At 43.6% G+C, this 24,667-nt stretch overlaps 1 protein-coding gene across 1 annotated transcript in view; it reads left to right on the plus strand.

The window, feature by feature from the left end:
* The window catches only part of LOC130284872 (glutaminase kidney isoform, mitochondrial-like), a 1,293,621-nt gene that overhangs the window by 1,049,492 nt on the left and 219,462 nt on the right, over positions 1 to 24,667 (plus strand). The window contains exon 13 of the mRNA XM_056535756.1: positions 22,947 to 23,078. Within this exon, the coding sequence (XP_056391731.1) occupies positions 22,947 to 23,078 (132 nt within the window). The remainder of the gene's footprint in view (positions 1 to 22,946; positions 23,079 to 24,667) is intronic.

Consider the following 24,667-nt stretch of genomic DNA (forward strand, 5'->3'; position numbering starts at 1 on the left):
AGGGGTGGGCAGAATGGGGGGTTGCCATGGCAAGAATCAGTTCTGACCAATGGCAGGGGATAGGAGGAGATCGCAGCTCTGCGACCTCACTCCTAGCCCTCAAGATGATCGGGGGTGTCCCTGACAGCTCCGATCATCGCTATTTTCCGGGTGACCGGGTCACAAGAGACCCGATCAGCCCGGAATAGCAGAAAATCGCATGTCTGAATTGACATGCGATTTTCAACGATCGCCGACATGGGGAGGGGGGGTCTCAGGACCCAGTGCCTGCTGAATGATTTCATCAGGCATCCCGGTCCGGTCCCCAACCGGCTAGTGGCGGGGACTGGAATTCCCAGAGGCGTATGCATACGCCCCACATCCTTAAGGACTCGGGATGCAGGGCGTATGCATATGCCCGGCGTCCTGAACAGGTTAAGCACATTAAATTACCAGGATAGATGAATATATGATAGTGTATGGAAATTTTGCATATCTTTATAGAATCTGTTCTTCAGCTATAAGAAACAAAACAAACATGCAACTTGAATGGGGATTGAGGTTCACAAACTGCAAGTCTAAATTCAAACCTATCAGACTGCTCATCCATCACAATCCCCATTCACAGCGCATAGGGGATGCATGTGTCAAAGAAAGTGTTATGGCCTTGTAGCAGAGCGCACCCTAGCCACAAGTCTTTGACACTTAATGCACCCCTACCAAATTTTTTTTTTTAGCAAAATAAAGGATCAAACCACACCTATGAAGATATGGAAAGTATCGAACATCTTTTTTGGCTATGCTAGCAATTTCAGAAGCATAAAACGTACGACAGATGCACTTTAAAAATTTTAATCTATATATATAAAACTCAACGTGTGTGTGTGTGTATGTATGTGTATATATATGTATGTATGTATGTATGTTCCACAAAAACTTCCAAACAGCTAAAGATATTAACATGAAACTTGGCACACATGTTACTTATATGTCAACAACAAACATAGGATAGGTGATTTAACCCTTACTCACCCCCATTTGCCAGGACCCAGCCCAAATATTCCTTAAGGACCCGGCCATTTTTTGAACATCTGACCACTGTCACTTCAAGCATTAATAACTCTGGGATACTTTTACCTTTCATTCTGATTCCGAGAATGTTTTTTCATGACATATTCTACTTTATGTTAGTGGTAAAATTTTGTCGATACTTGCATCATTTCTTGGTGAAAAATTCCAAAATTTGATGGAAAAATTGAAAATTTTGCATTTTTTTTATGTTGAAGCTATCTGCTTATAAGGAAAATTGATATTCCAAATAAATTATACATTGATTCACATATACAATATGTCTACTTTATGTTTGCATCATAAAGTTTACATGTTTTTACTTTTGGAAGACATCAGAGGGCTTCAAAGTTCAGCAGCAATTTTCAAATTTTTCACAACATTTTCAAAATCTGAATTTTTCAGGGACCAGTTCAGTTTTGAAGTGGATTTGAAGGGCCTTCATATTAGAAATACCCCACAAATGACCCCATTATAAAAACTGCACCCCTCAAAGTATTCAAAATGACATTCAGTAAGTGTGTTAACCCTCTAAGTGTTTCACAGGAATAGCAGCAAAGTGAAGGAGAAAATTCAAAATCTTCATTTTTTACACTCGCATGTTCTTGTAGACCCAGTTTTTGAATTTTTACAAGTGGTAATAGGAGAAAAAGCCCCCAAAATTTGTAACCCAATTTCTCTCGAGTAAGGAAATGCCTCATATGTGTATGTCAAGTGTTCGGCGGGCGCAGTAGAGGGCACAGAAGGGAAGGAGCGACAATGGGATTTTGGAGAGTGAATTATTCTGAAATGGTTTTTGGGGGGCATGTCACATTTAGAAAGCCCCTATGGTGCCAGAACAGCAGAAAACACCACAAGGCATACCATTTTGGAAACTACACCCCTCAAGGCACATAACAAGGGGTCCAGTTAGCCTTAACACCCCACAGGTGTTTGACAACTTTTCGTTAAAATCGGATGTGTAAATGGAAAAAAACAAAATTCACACTAAAGTGCAGTTTTTCCCCCAAATTTACCATTTTTACAAAGGGTAATGGGAGAAAATGCCCCCCCAAATTTGTAACCCCATCTCTTTTGAGTATGGAAATACCCCATGTTAGGACGTAAAATGCTTTGCGGGCGAACTACAATGCTCAGAAGAAAAGGAGTCACATTTGGCTTTTTGAAAGCAACTTTTGCTGAAATGGTTTTTTGGGGGCATGTCGCATTTAGTAACCCCTGTGGTGCCAGAACAGCAAAAAATACCCACATGTCATGCTATTTTGGAAACTACACCCCTCAAGGAACGTAACAAGGGGTCCGCTGAGCCTTAACACCCCACAGGTGTTTGACGACTTTTCGTTAAAGTTGGATGTGTAAATGAAAAAAACATTTTTTTTAACTAAAATGCAGTTTTCCCCCTAAATTTTAAATTTTTAGGGGTAATAGGAGAAAATCACCCCAACATTTGCAAACCCATTTCTTCTGAGTATGGAAATACCCCATGTTAGGACGTAAAATGCTCTGCGGGCGAACTACAATGCTCAGAAGAGGAGGAGCGCCATTGAGCTTTTGGAAAGAGAATTCATTTGGAATGGTAGTCAGGGGCCATGTGCGTTTACAAAGGCCCCCGTGGTGCCAGAACAGTGGACCCCCCCACATGTGACCTCATTTTGGAAACTACACCCCTCACAGAATTTAATAAGGGGTGCAGTGAATATTTACACCCCACAGATCTTTGGAACAGTGGGCTGTGCAAATGAAAAATGTTATTTTTCATTTTTACGGACCACTGTTCCAAAAATCTGTCAGACACCTGTGGGGGCATAAATTCTCAATGTACCCCTTATTACATTACGTAAGGGGTGTAGTTTCCAAAATGGGGTCACATGTGTCGGGGGTCCATTGTTCTCGCACTATTGGGGCTTTGTAAACACATGTGGCCTTCAATTCCGGATACATTTTCTCTACAAAATCCCAATGGCGCTCCTTCTCTTCTGAGCATTGTAGTTTGCCCGCAGAGCACTTTAAATTCACATTTGGGGTATGTTCTTACTCAGAAGAGATGGGGTTACAAATTTGGGGGGGCTTTTTTCCTATTTTCCCTTGTGAAAATGAAAAATTTAGGGTAACACCAGCATTTTAGTGAAAAAATATATTTTTTTTCATTTTCCCATCCAACTTTAATGAAAATTCGTCAAACACCTGTGGGGTGTTCAGGCTCACTATACCCCTTGTCACTTTCTGTGAGGGGTGTAGTTTCCAAAATGAGCTCACATGTGGGTGTTTATTTATTTTTTGCGTTTGTCAGAACCGCTGTAAAATCAGCCACCCCTGTGCAAATCACAAATTTAGGCCTCAAATGTACATGGTGCGCTCTCATTCCTGAGCCTTTTTGTGCGTCCGCAGAGCATTTTACGCCCACAATTGGGTTACAAATTTTGGGGGTCTTTTTTTCCTTTTACCGCTTGTGGAAATAAAAAGTATGGGGCAACACCAGCATGTTAGTGTAAACATTTTTTATTTTTTTACACTAACAGGCTGGTGTAGCCCCCAACTTTTCCTTTTCACAAGCGGTAAAAGGAAAAAAAGACCCCCAAAATTTGTAGTGCAATTTCTCCCGAGTACGGTGATACCCCATATATGGCCCTAAACTGTTTCCTTGAAATACGACAGGGCTCTGAAGTGAGACAGCGCGATGCGCATTTGAGGACTAAATTAGGGATTGCATAAGGGTGGACATAGGGGTATTCTACACCAGTGATTCCCAAACAGGGTGCCTCCAGCTGTTGCTAAACTCCCAGCATGCCTGGGAGTTTAGCAACGAAAACGAAAGTGGCTGTCCAGAAATGCTGGGAGTTGTTGTTTTGCAACAGCTGGAGGCTCCATTTTGGAAACCCTGCCGTACAAGACGTTTTTAATTTTTATTTTGGGGGACAGTGTAAGGGGGTGTATATGTAGTGTTTTACCCTTTATTATGTGTTAGTGTAGTGTACTGTTTTTAGGGTACATTCGCACTGGCAGGTTACGGTGAATTACCCGCTAGGAGTTTGCGCTGCGGCGAAAAATTTGCCACAGCCCAAACTTGAAGCAGGAAATTTACTGTAAACCTGTCCGTGTGAATGTACCTTGGAAATTCAGATGGGGGGGGGGGGGGGCAAACCTCCAGCTTTTTCAAAACTACAACTCCCAGTTGACTGACAGACCGTGCATGCTGGGAGTTGTACTTTTGCAACAGCTGGAGGCACACTGGTTGGAAAACCTTCAGTTAGGTTCTGTTACCTAACTCAGTATTTCAACCAGAGTTGTAGTTGGGTACCTCCAGCTGTTGCAAAACTACAACTCCCAGCATGTACTAATCACCGAAGGGCATGCTGGGAGATGTAGTTATGCAACAGCTGGAGGTACCCAACTACAACTCCCAGCATGCCGGGACAGCTGTTTACTTTCTGGGCATGCTGGGTTTTGCATTTTTGCAACATCTGGAGAGCTACAGTTTTTAGACCAGTGCAGTGATCTCCAAACTGTGGACCTCCAGATGTTGCAAAACTACAACTCCCAGCATGCCCAGACAATAAACAGCTATGTGGGCATGCTAGGAGTTGTAGTTTTGCAAGATCTGGAGGGATATAGTTTAGAGACCACTGTATAGTTGCAAAACTACATATTCCAGCGTGCCCAAACAGCTGTCTGGGCATGCTGGGAGTTGTAGTTTTGCAATATCTGTAGGGCTACAGTTTAGAGACCACAGTCTCAGACTGTAGCCCTCCAGATCAACTTACCGGCTTCCGTAGGATTCCGGGAGCCTTCCTCTTCTGACGCACGTCACGCCGCCCGCCGATCAACGTCGCCGCAGCCTCCGGATCGGTAAGTGGACGTCGGCGCCCAGTCCCCTTCGGTTCCCCGTTCTGCCCCGCCTATTGTGGGTGGGCAGGACGGGGAAAACGAAAGTTAACCCCCCCTGCCCCCGGTCTGCTATTGGTCATCGCCTCTGACGATCAATAGCAGACCAATAGCAGGGATAGGAGGGGTGGCACCCCGGTCACCTCACTCCTATGCCTACAGGGGGATCGTGGGTGTCTTAGACAACCGCGATCCCCCTTGAATTCACTTGCGATTTGCGCCGATCGCCGATGGGGGGGGTCTGATGACCCCCCTGGGCATTTGCGCGGGGTTCCTGCAGTCACCCCGGCCCGGTCCCCGCCCGGCGCGCGGCGGGGACCGAAATTTCCACGGGCGTATGGATATGCCCTGGGTCCTTAAGTACCAGGTCATCAAGTTGTATCCATACGCCCTAGATCCTTAAGTGGTTAAAGTCCCATACAAGTCTGTGGGAAATATATGTCACTGCATAACTTCCATAACGGCTGGAGATATTTCGATAATACTAATGGTCACATGTTACTTATATGTCCACTTAAAATATAGGATAGTTAATTTAACCCTTAAAGGTGTACTCCGCTGCTCAGCATTTGGAACAAACTGTTCCGAACGCTGGAGCCGGGAGCTCGTCGCGTCACATCCCGCCCCCTCAATGCAAGTCTATGGGGGGGGGGGGGGGGGGCATGACGACTGTCACGCCCCCTCCCATAGACTTACATTGAGGGGGCAGGGTGTGACGTCATGAGGGGGTGGGGCTGTGACATCACGAGCTCCCAGTGCCGGCGCCAGCGTTCGGAACAGTTTGTCAGGGTTTTTGTTTAACGTCCCATGCAAATCAATGGGAAATGTATGTTCTCACATAATATCCGTATGGCTGGAGATATTTCAATACCAGGTCAGGATATGAGGACGCGATGGGAGGTCGAGATAGGAGGACGGGATGGTCGGGATAGGAGGTCGAGATAGGAGGACGGGATAGGAGGACTGGATATGAGGACAAGAAAGGAGGACGGGATAGGAGGTTGGGATAGGAGGACGGGATAGGAGGACGGCATAAGAGGACGGCATAGGAGGATGGGATAGGAGGTCAGGATAGGAGGTCAGGATAGGAGGATGAGAAAGGAGGACTGGATAGGAGGATGGGATAGGAGGTCGGGATAGGAGGTCGGGATATGAGGACATGAAAGGAGGACTGGATAGGAGGACGGGATAGGAGGACGGGATAGGAGGTGCAATACGAGGATGAGAAAGGAGCACGGGATAGGAGGATGGAATAGGAGGACGAGAAAGGAGGACGGGATAGGAGGATGGGATAGGAGGACGAGAAAGGAGCACGGGATAGGAGGATGGGATAGGAGGATGAGAAAGGAGGACGGGATAGGAGGACAGGATAGGAGGTCGGGATAGGAGCACCGGATAGGAGGTTGGACTATGAGTACGGGATATGAGGTTGGGAAATGACAACAATATATGAGGACGGGATATGAAGTCAAAAGCTTCCTCCTTTGTTGATTTTCCTCCCCAACAAGGATGAGGAAGGAAAAACCGGGCAACGCCGGGTATTCAGCTAGTTACCAATAAAGTGCCATAACAGAAACCTTATAGAAAAGATTTCTGCAATTATCCGACACCCTTGGCCCATCTATACAAACACTCTATGGGTATGTTCACATGACATAATGTCCATTGGGAATTCCACATTAATATCCCACAGCAGCAGATTCCCATTGATTTAAATGAGAAGCTGCTGCACTGTTCACACAGCATGTTTCTTGTGCAAAAATTCAGATTCTGGCATCCGCAGAAAGAATAGACTCGTCGGTGCATTCCCAAGCGGTCCTAGTGCCCTCCGGTTAGTCAAATGTGCAGAGTGTCCAAACTTATTTTCCATTGTTCGCAAGTGTGAACCCGCCAATCTATAGTGCCCAAATGGTTATAATGCCATATCTTTGTGGGATTCACATCCAATATCTTCTCTCATTAGAGTCGTCCTGTTTTATTAATTTTTCCATCTAGCAACAATTACCCAGCACCACATAAAGTAGTAGAGCTATAAGAAGATATGTCGTTCGGAAGCAAGGAAAAGGTCTTCACACCTAGCTTTTTCATGCTTCTGAATGGCATATCTGTTTATAATATCTGAGCTGATATAAGCAGATATGCCATTGAGGAACATGAAAAAGCTAATTGGGAAATTGCATATCTGCTTATAGACACATCTGTCTTATAGCAGATCAATTATGAGCAGATATGCCATTCAGGAGCATGGAAAAGCAAGGTGAAAAATTGTTACCAAGCTTTGCTTTTTCTACTCCTGAATGCCATTGCTGTTTTTCCATCTACAGACTCATACAAGGGCTTGTTTGCTGCATCACCAACTTATTTTACCATGAAATCTACTGTGAAACACACAAAAAAATATCAGTGGACAAAAAAAAAAATTATGCACAGTGCACTTTTTGCAAATAGTGACATATTGGGAGAGATTTATCAAAACCTGTATAGCGGAAGAGTGGTGCAGTTGCCCATAGCAACTAGGAGTTTGCACTGCGGCGAAAAATTTGTCGCAGCTCATACTTGAAGTAGTAACCTTACTGTAAACCCCCCAATGTGAATGTACCCTGTACGTTCACATGGGGGGGCAAACCTCCAGCTGTTTCAAAACTACAACTCCCAGCACTTACTGACAGAGTGTGCATGCTGGGAGTTGTACTTTTGCAACAGCTGGAGGCACACTGGTTGGAAAACCTTTAGTTAGGTGCTGTATTTTCCAACCAGTGTGCTTCCAGCGGTTGCAAAACTTCAACTCCCAGCATGTACTGATCGCCGAAAGGCATGCTGGGAGATGTAGTTATGCAACAGCTGGAGGTACACAACTACAACTCCCAGCATGCAGAGACAGCTGTTTGCTATTTAGGCATGCTGGGAGTTGTAGTTTTGCAACATCTGGAGAGCTATAGTTTAGAGACCACTGCACAGTGGTCTTCAAACTGTGGACCTCCAGATGTTGCAAAACTGCAACTACCAGCATGCCCAGACAGCAAACTGCTGTGTGGGCATGCTATCAGTTGTAGTTTTGTAAGATCTGGAGATGCACAGTATAGAGATCACTGTGCAGTGGTCTCAAACTGTAGACCTCCAGCTGTTGCAAAACTGCAACTCCCAGCATGCCTAAACAGCTCTCTGGGCATGCTGGGAGTTGTAGTTTTGCAACATCTGGAGGGTTACAGTTTAGAGACCACTATAGTGGTCTCAGACTGTAGCCCTCCAGATGTTGCTAAGTAACTCACCGGTTTCCGTCGGATACAGGAAGCTGCGTCGCCGTCCTCTTCTCCCGCTGATCATCGCCGATGGGTAAGTGGATCTTCGGCGCCGGTCCCTGTCAGTTTCCCCGTCCTGCCCCGCCTATTGTGGGTGGGCAGAATGGGGAAACCGAAAGTAAACCCCTCCGCCCCCGATCTGCTATTGATGGTCGCGTCTAGACCACCAATAGCAGAGATAGGAGGGGTGGCACCTCTGCCACCTTTCTCCTATCGCTTCAGGGGGATCGTGGGTGTCTAGGACATCCACGATCCCCTTTATTTTCCGGGTCACCGGGTCACTATAGACCCGTATGACCCGGAATAGCCACAAATCGCAAGTGTGAATTCACTTGCGATTTGCGGCGATCACCGACATGGGGGGGTCTGATGACCCCCCTGGGCATTTGCGCTGGGTGCCTGCTGATAGATATCAGCAGTCACCCCGGCCTGGTCCCCGCCCGGCGAGCGTTGGGGACCGAAATTCCCACGGGCGTACAGGTACGCCCTTTGTCCTTAAGTACCAGGGAGCAAAGGCGTACCTGTACGCCCTTGGTCCTTAAGGGGTTAAACTTAGTACACCAAACAACAAAAACAAAATCATGTCACTCAAGTAAATGCTTTTGGGAATTGTAGCTAATGTCCTTTTCTAATTCCTGCCACTGTTATGTACACTAACTCTTCTCTCTCCTACGTGTGCGAGATGCCCTGTCTGGCCAGTAGGTGCTCTTGCGAGCTAAAAATAATAAACGTTATTAAAAGGTAACCTAAGTAAAGTTTATCTGTTGTGTTGCAGACATAAGAGCGTGTAGCCAAAGGACCCTAGTAGCCAGTTTTATTGGTAGAAAGCCTCAGGCAAGCCAGTAAAGTTTTTAGTGTACTAAACAGGTAGCTAACATGGCATAAATGTATAGTGAGATTCCAAATGTCTAGTGCGCTTTAAGAATGTTAAGTAGGATGTAGCTCATGCAAATAATATCATCCTGTTACTAAATTCATGAACCTAACAATCCTGTTCATGAGTTTACCCAAACAAATGTATGTACCTCAGAAAAAGTGAAGTAGCTTTATAATGTTGTTACCCGACCTTCACTTCGTCCCTCTGTCTTAGGAGACAGATGTCGAGGCCAACTTATTTTAAGTAAGGGGGTTTGTGGTGTCCCGGTACCATATTGCATACCGTACCTAGTGTGGTGGTCCCCAAAGTCAGAGTAACTACGCTCAAGTAGGGTCCCCCAGGTGGGACAACCCCTAGTCGCCTCTTCTCTACTCTAATTCTATACTGTTAATATATGCATATATTTAACGATAACGTATATTTAATATAATGTATAGTACTTACCTTGTTTAGCGTCGCAGGACCTTCGGTCATGTGACCATGTTATTATCCTCTATGGTATGTTGGAGGACCTTGGGAGGTCCTTGGGTCACGTGTTACCCACAATCCTTTGTAATGGTGATTGACACAAGTATGGACCAATTAGCACTAGTCCAGCCGCTGCCCATATAAGGGAGCTGTAGCCAATTATCTCTATCTTGGGTTGCTGCTCTCGTGGATGCCGGACTAGCAGGACGGATCTGCGCAACTTGCAGAGACACGCTAGGCCTGAAAACCTCCCGGCCTCAGCGGAACTTAAACCGTGAGTTCTAAACTAGCGGGGGGCTAAAGCTAGCGTGACTACTGGACTACAACTAATCCCCTAAATCCAATGGAACAGCGCATATTATCCTAAAGACTCTAAATTGCTAAAGTCCTAACCTTTGTCACTCTCCAAAGAAAGCTTGCATGTATAGCAACTGTTCCGGTTATGAAGCTTGCATAAAATCTTCAGTAAAAGTTACAACTGTTTCAGAAAACTCTCCGGTTGTGGACATTCCATTATTATGTACCTCCCTATCGCTCTTGGGAAGGGTGGCGGTAGGACAAGCATTATAGAGGAGCCCGCACCCTGGCGTCACGAATAGCAAGGGTTAACAAGCACGCTTTAGTAACCGCATAGCTACACTTCCCATACCCTACTCCCCCAGGCTATCACAGTCTGACTAGTGATTTGTACAGTGGTAGAAACATTTCCTTGTCTTGCACACCTATGCCCCTTTTGATGCACCCCATGATTTTATTTGCCTTGGCAGCAGCTGTCCGACACTGGTCACTACAGCTAAATTTACTTAAAGGGGTACTCCGGCGCTAAGACATCATATCCCCTATCCGAAGGTACCCCTTTCACTAAGGCTCCCACGTCCTTTTCCATGTCAGTCGTCCCAAGTGTTCTCCCATATAATACATAAAACAGCCCGGATTTTTCCTCCCCATGTGCATAACCTTACATTTATCAGTGTTGAAACTCATCTGCCACTTCTCAGCCCAAACCTCCAACCTATTCAGATCCATTTGTAACAGTTCACTGTCCTCTATTGTGTTTACCACTTTACAGAGTTTAATATCATCTGCAAAGATTGCTACTCTACCATTCAACCGCTCTACAAGGTCATTAATGAATATATTAAATAGAATAGGACCCAAGACTGACCCCTGTGGAACCCCAATAGTAACAGTCACCCAATCAGAATAAGTACCATTAATAACCACCCTCTTTTTCCTATCACTGAGCCAGGTACTTACCCACTTGCACACATTTTCCCCTAGCCCAATTCATTTTATGCACCAGCCTTCTATGTGACACCATATCAAATGCTTTGAAAAAATCAAGATATACAACATCCAGCGATTTCCCCCTGGTCCAGTGTGGAGCTCACTCCTCATAAAAGCTGATCAGTTTAGTTTGACAGGACCGATTCCTCATAAACCCATGCTGAAATGTTGTCATACATTTATTTTTATCAAGATATTCCAAAATAGCATCTCTTAGAAAACCCTTAGGTTAAACTAACAGGCCTATAATTTCCAGGGTCACCTTTTGACCCCTTTTTAAATATTGGCACCACATTTGCTATGCGTCAGTCCTGGGGAACAGACCCTGTCCCTATAGAGCCCTTGAATATTAAAAATAGGGGTCTGTCTATTACATTACTTAATTCCTTTACTTAATTCCTACTTTACCCTGTTAGAACACAGGGGGTGAATGCCATCTGGACCTGGTGAAGTGTCTATTTAGATTTTTTGTAGGCGGCACTGTACTTCTTCCATGGTTATCAGATAATCAGGTAAGAGGAAAAGATAGGAGAAGGCAGCGCTTTGTGTTCCTGTGGGATAAAAACCGTACAGGTGTCCTCTTTGAGGAGAGTTGTCACCTGTGTTGATCTCCAGGTGTGAAGGATGTTGGTGGTATGCAGGCCAGCTGTGTTCTTGATGGAGCCTTGGCAGAGGTCCGTAACGTCATATTTGCAAATAGTAAAAAGAAAGTGCACTGCAATGGCGCATACACCAGTAGGGATAAAGATGCAAGTGGTGGTAGGTTTCAAGTAAGCTCCTTTATTGAAGACTTGTTGAAAATAAAAAAAAAGTCCAGTACAGATAATGACAGGAAAGCAAGATGCATTTTGAGGGGGTAAACTCCCTTTATCAATTGCAGGTAAAAATGGTTGTATGTGGAATGGGAAGGTAAGAGGGTATATATACATAGCCAAATGAAAAATATGGTAGGTCGGTATGACTTCATGAATTAGCATATTGCATCGTAACATGAAGACACATGAAGATAAAAACACTAGGTGTCAGTATGGGAAAAAGTCTGTGGAATAGATTGAATTAAATAAGTGCGCTGAACCGTAGCAGTCTTTTAACCAATCCAGAGAGCAAGATCCGACAACCAATCGGTTTCTGAGTCTTGAAATGACGTCACATATGCAGATGGAGGCACGGCCAAGCTTTCAAAGAGGTCACAAGATGTCTGTTAGCCAGTGGGTGAGGTTAAAGGACTTCATTCATTTCATTGGTCGGTAGTAGAACACAGGATCAGGAGTGTTGTTCAGTCCCGTGTTGTTCATACGGAGCTGTCCCGTGGCGTGAGGAAAATACTTTGAAATAGGTAACCAATCTCGTTGGTCTCTGTGTAAGCAGCGACCAATCATAAAGGGACTGTGTGGAAAGCTGGTTTTTCAGGATTGTGCGGGGAAAGTAATTCATAATAGGCAACCAATCGTGTTTAGTCCTGGCTGAGTGGCGACCAATCACAAAGCACTGACACCCAATTCGGGGATGTATGGGTGTTAGTGCGATGCCGTAGTGTAGATTCTTTACCAGAGGTATAACTTCAAGCTGTGGGAGACAAAAACACATACTGTGGGAGATAAGGTGAGATGAAATAAAGACTGGAGTGGGTGGATGGTAGGACAATGTTAGGTAACATTCTCGATGTATTCATTAAGTCCTTGTGGGACCAAGGACTTGAGAGTAAATATCCAGAATTTTACTTTTCTGCGAAGGGTGGAGAATCATTGGTTGGTGTCGCTGGGAACCTGTTCTATGGGAGTGATGGAGAAACATTCGAAATTGCTATCATGCTTCTCCGCTCCATTACGTGATACACTGTGGAGTTGATTTTTGACACATTGGATCTATGCTTGTTGATGCGGCAGCTGAGTGGTTTGATTGTGCGCCCGATGTATTGGAGTCTGCAGGGGCATTGGATTCGGTAAATGGTGTAGGTAGTACTACAGTTCATGAAATGTTTGATAGAGCATGTGACTCCCATTACATTGAAGGCAAAGGTTTTGCTCTTGTTGGAGATGTTTTTGCAGCATTTGCAGGTGACTCTGTTGCATTTGTAGTTCCAAATTATTTTTGGGCTGTCATGTAAGGAGAGTTGGTTTGGCTTGGCTTTTAGTTTGCTGGGTGCAAGTATCTTTTTGAGTGATAGGTTTTTTATGAAGGTAATGGTGGATCTTGTGGTAGGATATCTTTGAGAAAGGGGTCCAGTAGCAGGAAATTCCAGTGGGTATGCAAAATTTTTAATTTGTTGGTGATCGCTGCAGTTGGTGGTGATGAAATTGTAGGTGTTCTTGTGATCAGTTTCCTTATTCTTTTTAGTAATTGTTGAGTGGGTATCGGTCCTTTTCTTGGAGATTAGGCAGTCTTTCTGGTTGAGGTTTTTGGCTCTTTCTCTGCTCTCTTTGATGAGGGACTGTGGATATCCTTTGGCTCTAAAATGTAGTTCTAGAATTGTACTTTGTTCTTTATAATCTTTGGTGTCCATACAAATACGCCGTATGGACTTATATTGTTCAAAGGGGATGTTGTGAGTCAATTTCTTATAGTGACAGTTACTATAGTCTAGATAGCTGTTTCTGTCGACGGCTTTAAAGAAAGTCTTGGTTTTGATGGTGTCATCTGATACTTTAACTTAGTGGTAATTTTTTTTACTTGCATCATTTCTTGGAGAAAAATTCCCAAATTTCATGATAAATTTGTAAATTTAGCATTTTTTTTTTACTTTGAAGCTCTCTGCTTGGAAAATAGACATACCAAATAAATTATATATTGATTCACATTTACAATATGTCTACTTTATGTTTGCATCATAAAGTTGACATGTTTTTACTTTTGGAAGACATCAGAGGGCTTTAAAGTTCAGCAGCAATTTTAAAAATGTTCACAACATTTTCAAAATCAGAATTTTTCAAGGGGGAAGTTCAGTTTTGAAGTGGATTTGAAGGGCTTTCATATTAGAAATACCCCATAAATGGCCCATGATAAAAACTGCACCCCTCAAAGTATTCAAAATGACATTCAGAAAGTGTCTTAACCCTTTAGGTGTTTCACAGGAATAGCAGCAAAGTAGAGGAGAAAATGCAAACTCTTCAGTTTTTTACACTCTCATGTTCTTGTAGAACAAGTTTTCACATTTTTACAAGGGGTAAAGGGAGATAAATCCCCCCCCCTCCCCCCCAACTAAGACTCCCACGTTCTTTTCCACGTCAGTCGTCCCAAGTGTTCTCCCATATAATACATAATCCCAGCCCGGATTTTTCCTCCCCATGTGCATAACCTTACATTTATCAGCGTTGAAACTCATCTGCCACTTCCCAGCCCAAACCTCCAACCTATTCAGATCCATTTGTAACAGTTCACTGTCCTCTATTGTGTTTACTACTTTACAGAGTTTAATATCATCTGCAAAGATTGCTACTCTATCATTCAACCACACTACAAGGTCATTAATGAATATATTAAATAGAATAGGACCCAAGACTGACCCCTGTGGTACCCCACTAGTAACAGTCACCCAATCAGAATAAGTACCATTAATAACCACCCTCTTTTTCCTATCACTGAGCCAGGTACTTACCCACTTGCACACATTTTCCCCTAGCCCAATTCATTTTATGCACCAGCCTTCTATGTGACACCATATCAAATGCTTTGGAAAAATCAAGATATACAACATCCAGCTATTTCCCCCTGGTCCAGTGTGGAGCTCACTCCTCATAAAAGCTGATCAGTTTAGTTTGACAGGACCGATTCCTCATAAACCCATGCTGAAATGTTGTCATACATTTATTTTTATCAAGATATTCCAAAATAGCATCTCTTAGAAAACCCTTAGGTTAAACTAACAGGCCTAAATAATGATATATTGATTCACATTTACAATATGTCTACTTTATGATTGCATCATAAAGTTGACATGTTTTTACTTTTGGAAGACATCAGAGGGCTTCAAAGTTCAGCAGCAATTTTAAAAATTTTCACAACATTTTCAAAATCAGAATTTTTCAAGGGGGAAGTTCAGTTTTGAAGTGGATTTGAAGGGCCTTCATATTAGTATGCACCCCTCAAAGTATTCAAAATGACATTCAGAAAGTGCCTTAACCCTTTAGGTGTTTCACAGGAATAGCAGCAAAGTGAAGGAGAAAATTCAAACTCTTCAGTTTTTTACACTCTCATGTTCTTGTAGAACAAGTTTTCAAATTTTTACAAGGGGTAAAAGGAGAGAAATAAATCCCCCCCCCCCCCAATTTGTAACCCAATTTCTCTCGAGTAAGGAAATATCTCATGTGTATGTAAAGTGTTCTGTGGGCACAGTAGAGGGCTCAGAATGGAAGGAGTGACAATGGGATTTTGGAGAGTGCGTTTTTCTGAAAAAGTTTTTGGGGGGCATGTCACATTTAGGAAGCCCCTATGGTGCCAGAACAGCAAAAAAAAACAAAAACCATGGCATACTATTTTGGAAACTACACCCCTCAAGGAACGTAACAAGGGATACACTGATCCTTAAAGGGGTACTCCGCCCCTAGACATCTTATCCCGTATCCAAAGGAGCTATCAGCAGCCAGGACCAGTGGCTAATGCTGGACATCACCGTTCCGGCAGATGTCCGGCATTAACTCTTTAGTCCGGCATTAACTCTAAAAGTAAAAGCATCCCGGTAGCTCAGTAGGGCTGATCGGGACATCGCGATAAAATCGTGATGTCCCGATCAGCTAGGGTGCAACAGGAGGGTGCCTTACCTGCCTCCTGCGTGCCCGAACAGCGATTTATTGCTGCAAGTCTGAAATCCAGGCTTGAGCAATCAACCAGCGATAACACTGATCAATGCAAAGCTATGGCTTTGCAGTGATCTGTGTAAAAGATCAGTGTGTGCAGTGTTATAGCCCCCTATCGGAGCTATAACACTGCAAAAAAAAAAAAAGTGAACAAAAAAAGTTAATAAAGATCATTTAACCCCTTCCCATAAAAAAACAAAAAAAACAGTGTAAATAAAAATAAACATGTCGTATCGCCACTTGCGTAAATGTCCGAACTAAAAAATATATTGTTAATGAAACTACACGATCAATGGCGTGTGAACAAAAAAATTCCAAAGTCCAAAATAGCGTATATTTGGTCACTTTTTATAACATTAAAAAAAATGAATAAAAAGCGATCAAAAAGTTCCATCAAAACAAAAAGGGTACCGATAAAAACTTCAGATCACACGCAAAATATGAGCCCTCATACCCCCCCCATACATGGAACAATAAAAAAAAGTTATAGGGGTCAGAAGAGGACAATTTTAAACATATTGTAGCACTCACGTTTCTGAAGACAGGAACTCCGGTGTATGTGGATCCGCTGGACCTGTGTGGCAGATGACTTGGACCGTACCAGGGAGCGAAGTCTAAGGTGCCGCTGGTCTTCACCAGAGCCCGCCTCAAAACAGGATGGGCTTGCTGCTGCAGGCGACACCCAGGTCGCTACCCCTGGCACGGCTCGACCACACAGGCGGCTGAGTAGATGCGAGGCACAGGAGGGATGAGGCAAATCGTAGTCTGGATAGCAGTAGGTCAGGGCAGGCGGCACAGTAGCGTAGTCAGGACGTAGCAGGAGTTCAGTAGGCAGGCGGCAGAGGAGCAAGGTCAAGTCACAAGAGCAGGAGATCTGGTACACGGCAAGGCAATACAATAGAACGCTTTCTCTAGGGCACAAGGCAACAAAGATCCGGCAGAGAACTTAGGAGGGTGGAGGAATTTATAAACAAGCCACAGGGGGTTACACAAATGAGCGTACTGGTCCTTTAAATCTTAAAGCTCCGGTGCGCGCTTGCCCTAAGAGCAGAGAGGTGGAGGAAGAGGCAGGAGAAACACCCAGAGAATGATGGACTCGGGCTCGCATGCGGGTTCGTCCCGCGATGCAAATCCCAGCCCCGTCGGCAGCAGAAGGTACCATGCGCTCACGGCCAGCGTGTCAGGCCGGAGCGCATTGTGTAACACGTATACATTTTCTTGTATGCAGTTATGATTTTTTTCCGAAGTAATAAAAAAATCAAACCTTTATCATTTTAATTGTATGGACCTACAGAATAAAGATAAGGTGTCATTTTTAATGAAAAATGTACTGCGTAGAAACAGAAGCCCCCAAAATTTACAAAATGGTGTTTTTTCTTCCATTTTGTAGCACAATGATTATTTTTTTTCGTTTCGCCGTAGATTTTTGGGTAAAATGACTGATGTAATTCCAAAGTAGAATTGGTGGCGCAAAAAATAAGCCATCCAATGGATTTTTAGGTGCAAAATTGAAAGGGTTAGGATTTTTAAAAGGTATGGAGGAAAAAACAAAAGTGCAAAAAACTGAAAAAAACTATGGGGGAGATTTATCAAAACCTGTGCAAAGGAAAAGTTGCCTTCATTTTCATGAAGGCCTGTGAAAAATGAAAGAAGCGATCTGATTGGTTGCTATGGGCAACTGGACAACTTTTCCTTTGCACAGGTTTTGATAAATCTCCCTCTATGTCCTTAAGGGGTTAAGCTTTTAAATATGAAAGGAAGTGATTTTATTAGGGATGTGCGAAAGCGCAGAAAATGACCTTTTTTGTCTAAGCAATCGAAATCCCGAAAGAATTGTGAGGAAGTTTGGAAGTATAGAAATAATAATTTATATATAGATAATAACTTTTATTCTATACACCAATGACACATTTCGAGTGGCATCCCTTCCTCAGATTGGCATAATACATGCATAGTATCTGTATCTAGTGTCTGTTTACATACATGTACAAACAAAAATGGCCACCAGAGGGGCAAGCAAAAGGTCACAGTAAGTAAAACCATACAAAACTTCAATTTGCATAAAGTGAAGTCACATAACAGTAATAGACATTAGATCATCAGTGTAAACATACTGTGTAAACATAGTAAAGATTAGTGAAGCTCAATATAATGTTAACAGAAAATATTACATCCTGAGGGTATAGGGTTAAATGAAAGGGAGTTACATAATTACAACAGCCAATAAGTACTTATTGGGTGTACGCAGCTCTGGGAGCGATATGCTGCCTCCTTGCTGCACTTAACAGTTCCTCTGTACTGTCTCTTATTAGGGGCTTAACAGAATGTGTGTATATATATATATATATATATATATATATATATATATATGTGTGTGTGTATTAATACTGGGTGTGTATATATATATATATATATATATATATATATATATATATTATTTTTTTATTAAACAATTTAGAAACATCAATAGATTGCTCATACAGATCAATGCAGGGCATATGTCCTGCATTGCTCAGTGAAAATCCCTATAAAACAATATAAAAACAAAAAGGTGAGCACCTCGTGAAAATCGCTAGAAGGTAGAAAAGAGAAGACCAAGACCAATAAATTATCCGCTTACCAGGTTTTTTTGTGCTCAGGGCACTCTGTTAATCGCATGTCCATCAGATCTTGGTCAGCAGCCACAGGGCCCTTCCGGTGTCTATGTACATACACTTTCATTAAAATCACTTACTAGGCAAGTAGCAAAAAGATTGGGGCTTCTTATTGGGCAGTTCATCAGGCATATCACTAATTAATAAAAACGCTCCTAATATAGGTACAAGGTAAGTGGTTCTGGGTCACTGACCTTAGACATGACCCGGAACCAAAACATCATAACACATCATAACACAGTATAAAACAGTATTAACCTCTCACGGAGGTGGGACATACAGATACGCCCTTTTGCCTGAGTCCTTAAGGACGTAGGGCGTACAGGTATGCCCTGGTCCTGTTACCGGCATTTAAAGCATTCTCACGAGCGGAGAATGCTTTAAACCCAGTGGGTCCCGGCTACTATCAGCAGAGTAATGCCGGGCATCACTGATCGGGCCGATGCCTGGCATTAACCCTTTAGATGCCACAATCAAAGTTGATTGCGGTGTCTAAAGTTAAAGTGAAAGCATCCCGGCAGCTCAGCGGAGCTGATCGTGACAAAATCGCGATGTTCTGATCAGCTGAGAATACAGCAAGAGAGCACTTACCTGGATCCTTGCCATCCAATCGGTGTTCTATTGCTCCAAGCCTGCCATGCAGGCTGGAGAAACAGAGCACCAATAACACTGATCAATGCTATGCTATGGCATAACATTGAACAGTGTAAGCAATCAAAAGATTGCATGGTATAGCCCCCCTATGGGGGCAAAAAAAAGTAAAAAGTGTAAAAAAATAAAAAAAAAGGTAATGTGAATAAGCCCCTCCCCTAATAAAAGTTTGAATCAGCCCCCATTTCCCATTTTTTTAAAATAAAATAATAGAGATGACAAGATGACAATTTTAAACATACCAATTTTGGTGCATGTAGTTATAATTTTTTAAGTAGTAAAATTAAATAAAACTTACATAAATTGCGTATCCGTGTAACTGTATGGACCTACAGAATCAAGAAAAGGTGCACTGCGTAGAAAACGGAAGCCCCCAAAAGTTATAAAATTGTGTTTTTTTATTTCACCCCACAAATACAACAGAATATATTATAAAATAAGTGATCAATCGGTATCATCTTACGTGCCTTATGCTGCTACCATCTCTCTCTATTCCCTCCTCCTGTGGCGCTCCGCCCGCTTTAAACTGTCTCTCCAATCTCCAGTCTCTCCGGCTCTTTCTTTTCTCCGAAACCCTGCTTTCTCGCCTGGCCTCCGTCTGGCTGACTTCTCATGGTGGATTTCTCAGAATCTTTTCCTTTTACATCACTTCTTGATGGGAAAGAAGCTGTTGTCCCCATCTGACTTCATGGCCAGACACCATCCTCCCCATGAAGAATCCTTTCATCTCTCTCAAATTATGTCCTTCTATCGCTCCTTAATACCCTCTAACATGCTTATTACCCCCACTTCTTACGAAGCCATGGCTATTTACTCCCCTCTCCGTTTAGGCTCACTCTCCCTTGTTTATTCTACATTCAACCAGCCTCCACATAATACAAAACTCACCTTTATGTCACAATGGGAGACGGATTTCAATATTGATCTCACTCTGTCATTGTGGCATGATTGCTGTACACATCTGAGCAAGGGTAGTTGGCAAGTGTCTCTGACAGAAACTGCTTTGAAAATATTGCATCGCACATATTATGTTCCCGCCAGGTTCCACACTATATTTACCTCAGTTTCCCGTGGCTAATAGCACGCTGCATTGATCGCAGTGCCGCGCGCTATTAACCCTTTAGACGCGGCGTTCAAGTTGAACGCCGCGTCTAAAGTGAAAGTATGCCAGATAGCTCAGTGGGCTCTTTGGGATAGCCGCGGTGAAATCGTGGCATCCCGAACAGCTTACAGGACAGCAGGAGGGTCCCTACCTGCCTCCTCGCTTTCCGATCGCCGAATGACTGCTCAATGCCTGAGATCCAGGCAAGTTCAGTCAAGCGGCAGAATCATCGATCACTGGTTTCCTATGAGAAACCAGTGATCAATGTAAAAGATCAGTGTGTGCAGTGTTATAGCTCCCTATGGGAGCTATAACACTGCAAAAAAAAGTAAAAAAAAAGTGAATAAAGATCATTTAACCCCTTCCCTATTAAAAGTTTGAATCACCCCCCTTTTCCCATAAAAAAAAACTAGTGTAAATAAAAATTTAAATTAACATACATGGTATCGCCGTGTGCGGAAATGTCCAAATTATAAAAATATATCGTTAATTAAACCACACGGTCAATGGCGTACGCGCAAAAAAATACCGCCCCATATGTGCAAAAATAAAAAAGTTATAGGGGTCAGAAGATGACAATTTTAAACGTATTAATTTTCCTGCATGTAGTTATGATTTTTTTCCAGAAGTACGACAAAATCAAACCTATATAAGTAGGGTATCATTTTAATCGTATGGACCTACAGAATAAAGATGAGGTGTAATTTTAACCGAAAAATGTACTACTTAGAAACGGAAGCCCCCAAAAGTTACAAAACAGTGTTTTTTTTTCCAATTTTGTCTCACAATGATTTTTTTTCCATTTCGCCGTAGATTTTTGGGCAAAAAGACTAGGCAAGGAGGAAAAACGAAAATGCAAAAACAGAAAAACCCTCGGTCCTTAACCCCTTAAGGACGCTGGACGTAAATGTACGTCCTGGTGCGCTGGTACTTAACGCACCAGGACGTACATTTACGTCCTGTGCATAAACGCGGGCATCGGAGCGATGCCCGTGTCATGCGCGGCTGATCCCGGCTGCTAATCGCAGCCAGGGACCCGCCGGCAATGGCCGACGCCCGCGATCTCGTGGGCGTCTGCCATTAACCCCTCAGGTGCCGGGATCAATACAGATCCCGGCATCTGCGGCAGTGCGCGATTTAAATGAACGATCGGATCGCCCGCAGCGCTGCTGCGGGGATCCGATCATTCAGAAGGCCGCACGGAGGTCCCCTCTCCTTCCTCCGTCCGGCTCCCGGCGTCTCCTGCTCTGGTCTGTGATCGAGCAGACCAGAGCAGAAAATCACCGAAAACACTGATCTGTTCTATGTCCTATACATAGAACAGATCAGTATTAGCAATCATGGTATTGCTATGAATAGTCCCCTATGGGGACTATTCAAGTGTAAAAAAAATTTTTAAGTTAAAAAAAAGTGAAAAATCCCCTCCCCCAATAAAAAAGTAAAACGTCCATTTTTTCCTATTTTACCCCCAAAAAGCGTACAAAATAAATTTTATAGACATATTTGGTATCGCCGTAATATGCGTAAATGTCCAAACTATTAAAATAAAATGTTAATGATCCCGTACGGTGAACGGCGTCAACGTAAAAAAAAAAAAAAAAGTCCAAAATTTCTACTTTTTTAATACATTTTATAAAAAAAAATGATAAAAAATGTATTTAAAGTTTTTTATATGCAAATGTGGTACCAAAAAAAAGTAAAGATCATGGTGCAAAAAATGAGCCCTCATACCGCCGCTTATACGGAAAAATTAAAAAGTTAGAGGTCATCAAAATAAAGGGATTATAAACGTACTAATTTGGATAAAAAGTTTGTGATTTTTTTTTTAAGTACAACAATAATATATAAGTATGTAATATGGGTATCATTTTAATAGTATTGACCCTCAGATTAAAGAACACACATCATTTTTACCGTAAATTGTACGGCGTGAAAACGAAACCTTCCAATATTAGCAAAATTGCGTTTTTCTTTTTAATTTCCCCACAAAAATAGTGTTTTTTGGTTGCGCCATACATTTTATGATATAATGAGTTATGTCATTACAAAGGACAACTGGTCGCGCAAAAAACAAGCCCTCATACTAGTCTGTGGAGGAAAATATAAAAGAGTCATGATTTTTAGAAGGCGAGGAGGAAAAAAAGAAAACGTCCTTAAGGCCAAAATGGTCTGAGTCCTTAAGGGGTTAAGGGGTCAATACAAGTCTATGGTAGGGGTGTGATGACCGCCACGCCCCCTCCCATAGACTCGTATTCAGGGGGGCGGGCTGTGATGTCATGAGGGGCGGAGCCGTGACCTAACAATGCTCCGGCCCCTGTACTGCTTGTCATTACGTGCAGAGCGAACTCGCTCTGTGCAGTAATGACAGCGGGGTGCCGCAGCAGTGATCCCCGGGTTCCACAGCAGCGGGACCGCGGCGATCTGACATCTTATCCCCTATCCTTTGGATAGGGGATAAGATGTCTCGGGGTGGACTACCCCTTTAAGGTCCAAATGGGCTTTGTCCCCAAGGGGTTAATGAGGGAAAACCTTAAATCAGCAGAGAGCACTGTGGTCTGACAGAAAGGAAATTCAAAAAGAAAATAACTTAGTAGTAGTATACAGCAGCTGATAAGTACTGGAAGAATTAAGATTTTTAATATAAGTAATTTTCAAATCTGTTTAACTTTCTGGCACCAGTTGATTAAAAAATGTTTTCCAGTGGAGTACCCCTTTAAAGGGGTTTTCCCACAAATACTAGTTACTGCTTCTCCACTGCTTCACCCCTGAAATCAGATAGTTAACCCCTAGCCATAGGAATAGCTAGTATTCATGTTTAAACCTTTGTCAGAGAATGTAATCTTATTATATGGTTTAGGTTTTAACTATTCCTATGATCTCTTATAGGTTGGCCTCCCAGCAAAATCTGGAGTTTCAGGAGGTATCCTTTTGGTAGTTCCGAATGTTATGGGATTGATGTGCTGGTCCCCACCATTGGACAAATTAGGAAATAGTGTCCGCGGGATTCAGTTTTGCCAGGTTTGTATAATATATTGAGCAAGTTTAAGATGTGGTTTGGTTTTTCCTTTTTCATTCACCATTATTATTTTTAAACTATTCTCTGTTGCTTAACCCCTTAAGGACCAAGGGCATACAGGTACACCTTTGCTCCCTGGCACTTAAGGACCAAGGGCGTACCTGTGCGCCCGTGGGAATTCTGGTCCCCACCGCGCTCCGGACGGGGACCGAGCCGGGGTGACTGCTGTTATCTATCAGCAGGCACCCTGCGCAAATGCCCAGGGGGGGTCATTAGACCCCCCCATGTCGGCGATCGGCGCAAATCGCAAGTGAATTCACACTTGCGATTTGCGCCGATTCCGGGTCATTACGGGTCTATGGTGACCAGGTGACCCGGAATAGAAGGAGGATCGCGGGTGTCCTAGACACCCACAATCCCCCTGTAGCGATAGGAGTGAGGTGGCAGGGTTGCCACCCCTCCTATCTCTGCTATTGGTGGTCTAGACGCGACCACCAATAGCAGATCGGGGGCGGAGGGGTTTACTTTCGGTTTCCCCGTTCTGCCCACCCACAATAGGCGGGGCAGGATGGGGAAACCGTCAGGGACCGGCGCCGAAGATCCACTTACCCATTGGCGACGGCAGCGGGTGACGATCAGCGGCGGCAGCGGGCGACGATCGGCGTAAGAAGAGGACCGCGACGCAGCTCCCTGGATCCGACGGAAGCCGGTGAGTTACTTAGCAACATCTGGAGGGCTACAGTCTGAGACCACTATAGTGGTCTCTAAACTGTAACCCTCCAGATGTTGCAAAACTACAACTCCCAGCATGCCCAGAGAGCTGTTTAGGCTTGCTGGGAGTTGCAGTTTTGCAACAGCTGGAGGTCTACAGTTTGAGACCACTGCAAAGTGATCTCTATACTGTGCACCTCCAGATCTTGCAAAACTACAACTCCCAGCATGCCCAGACAGCAGTTTGCTGTCTGGGCATGCTGGGAGTTGTAGTTTTGCAACATCTGGAGGTCCACAGTTTGGAGACCACTGTGCAGTGGTCTCTAAACTATAGCTCTCCAGATGTTGCAAAACTGCAACTCCCAGCATGCCTAAACAGCAAACAGCTGTCTCTGCATGCTGGGAGTTGTAGTTGCGATCCCTCCAGCTGTTGCATAACTACATCTCCCAGCATGCCCTTCTGTGATCAGTACATGCTGGGAGTTGAAGTTTTGTAACAGCTGGAGGCACACTGGTTGGAAAATACTGAGTTAGGTAACAGAACCTAACTGAAGGTTTTCCAACCAGTGTGCCTCCAGCTGTTGCAAAAGTACAACTCCCAGCATGTACTGATCACAGAAGGGCATGCTGGGAGATGTAGTTATGCAACAGCTGGAAGTTTGCCCCCCCCCCCCCCCCCCCCCCATGTGAACGTACAGGGTACATTCACACTGGCGGGTTTACAGTAAGTTTTCTGCTTCAAACTCAGCGCAAACTCCTAGCGGTAAATTCACTGTAAACCCGCCAGTGTGAATGTACCCTAAAAACACTACACTACACTAACACATAATAAAGAGTAAAACACTACATTTACACCCCCTTACACTGTCCCCCTAATAAA

This window comes from Hyla sarda, chromosome 8, assembly GCF_029499605.1.
Source record: "Hyla sarda isolate aHylSar1 chromosome 8, aHylSar1.hap1, whole genome shotgun sequence".
In the NCBI taxonomy this organism is placed as follows: Eukaryota; Metazoa; Chordata; class Amphibia; order Anura; family Hylidae; genus Hyla; species Hyla sarda.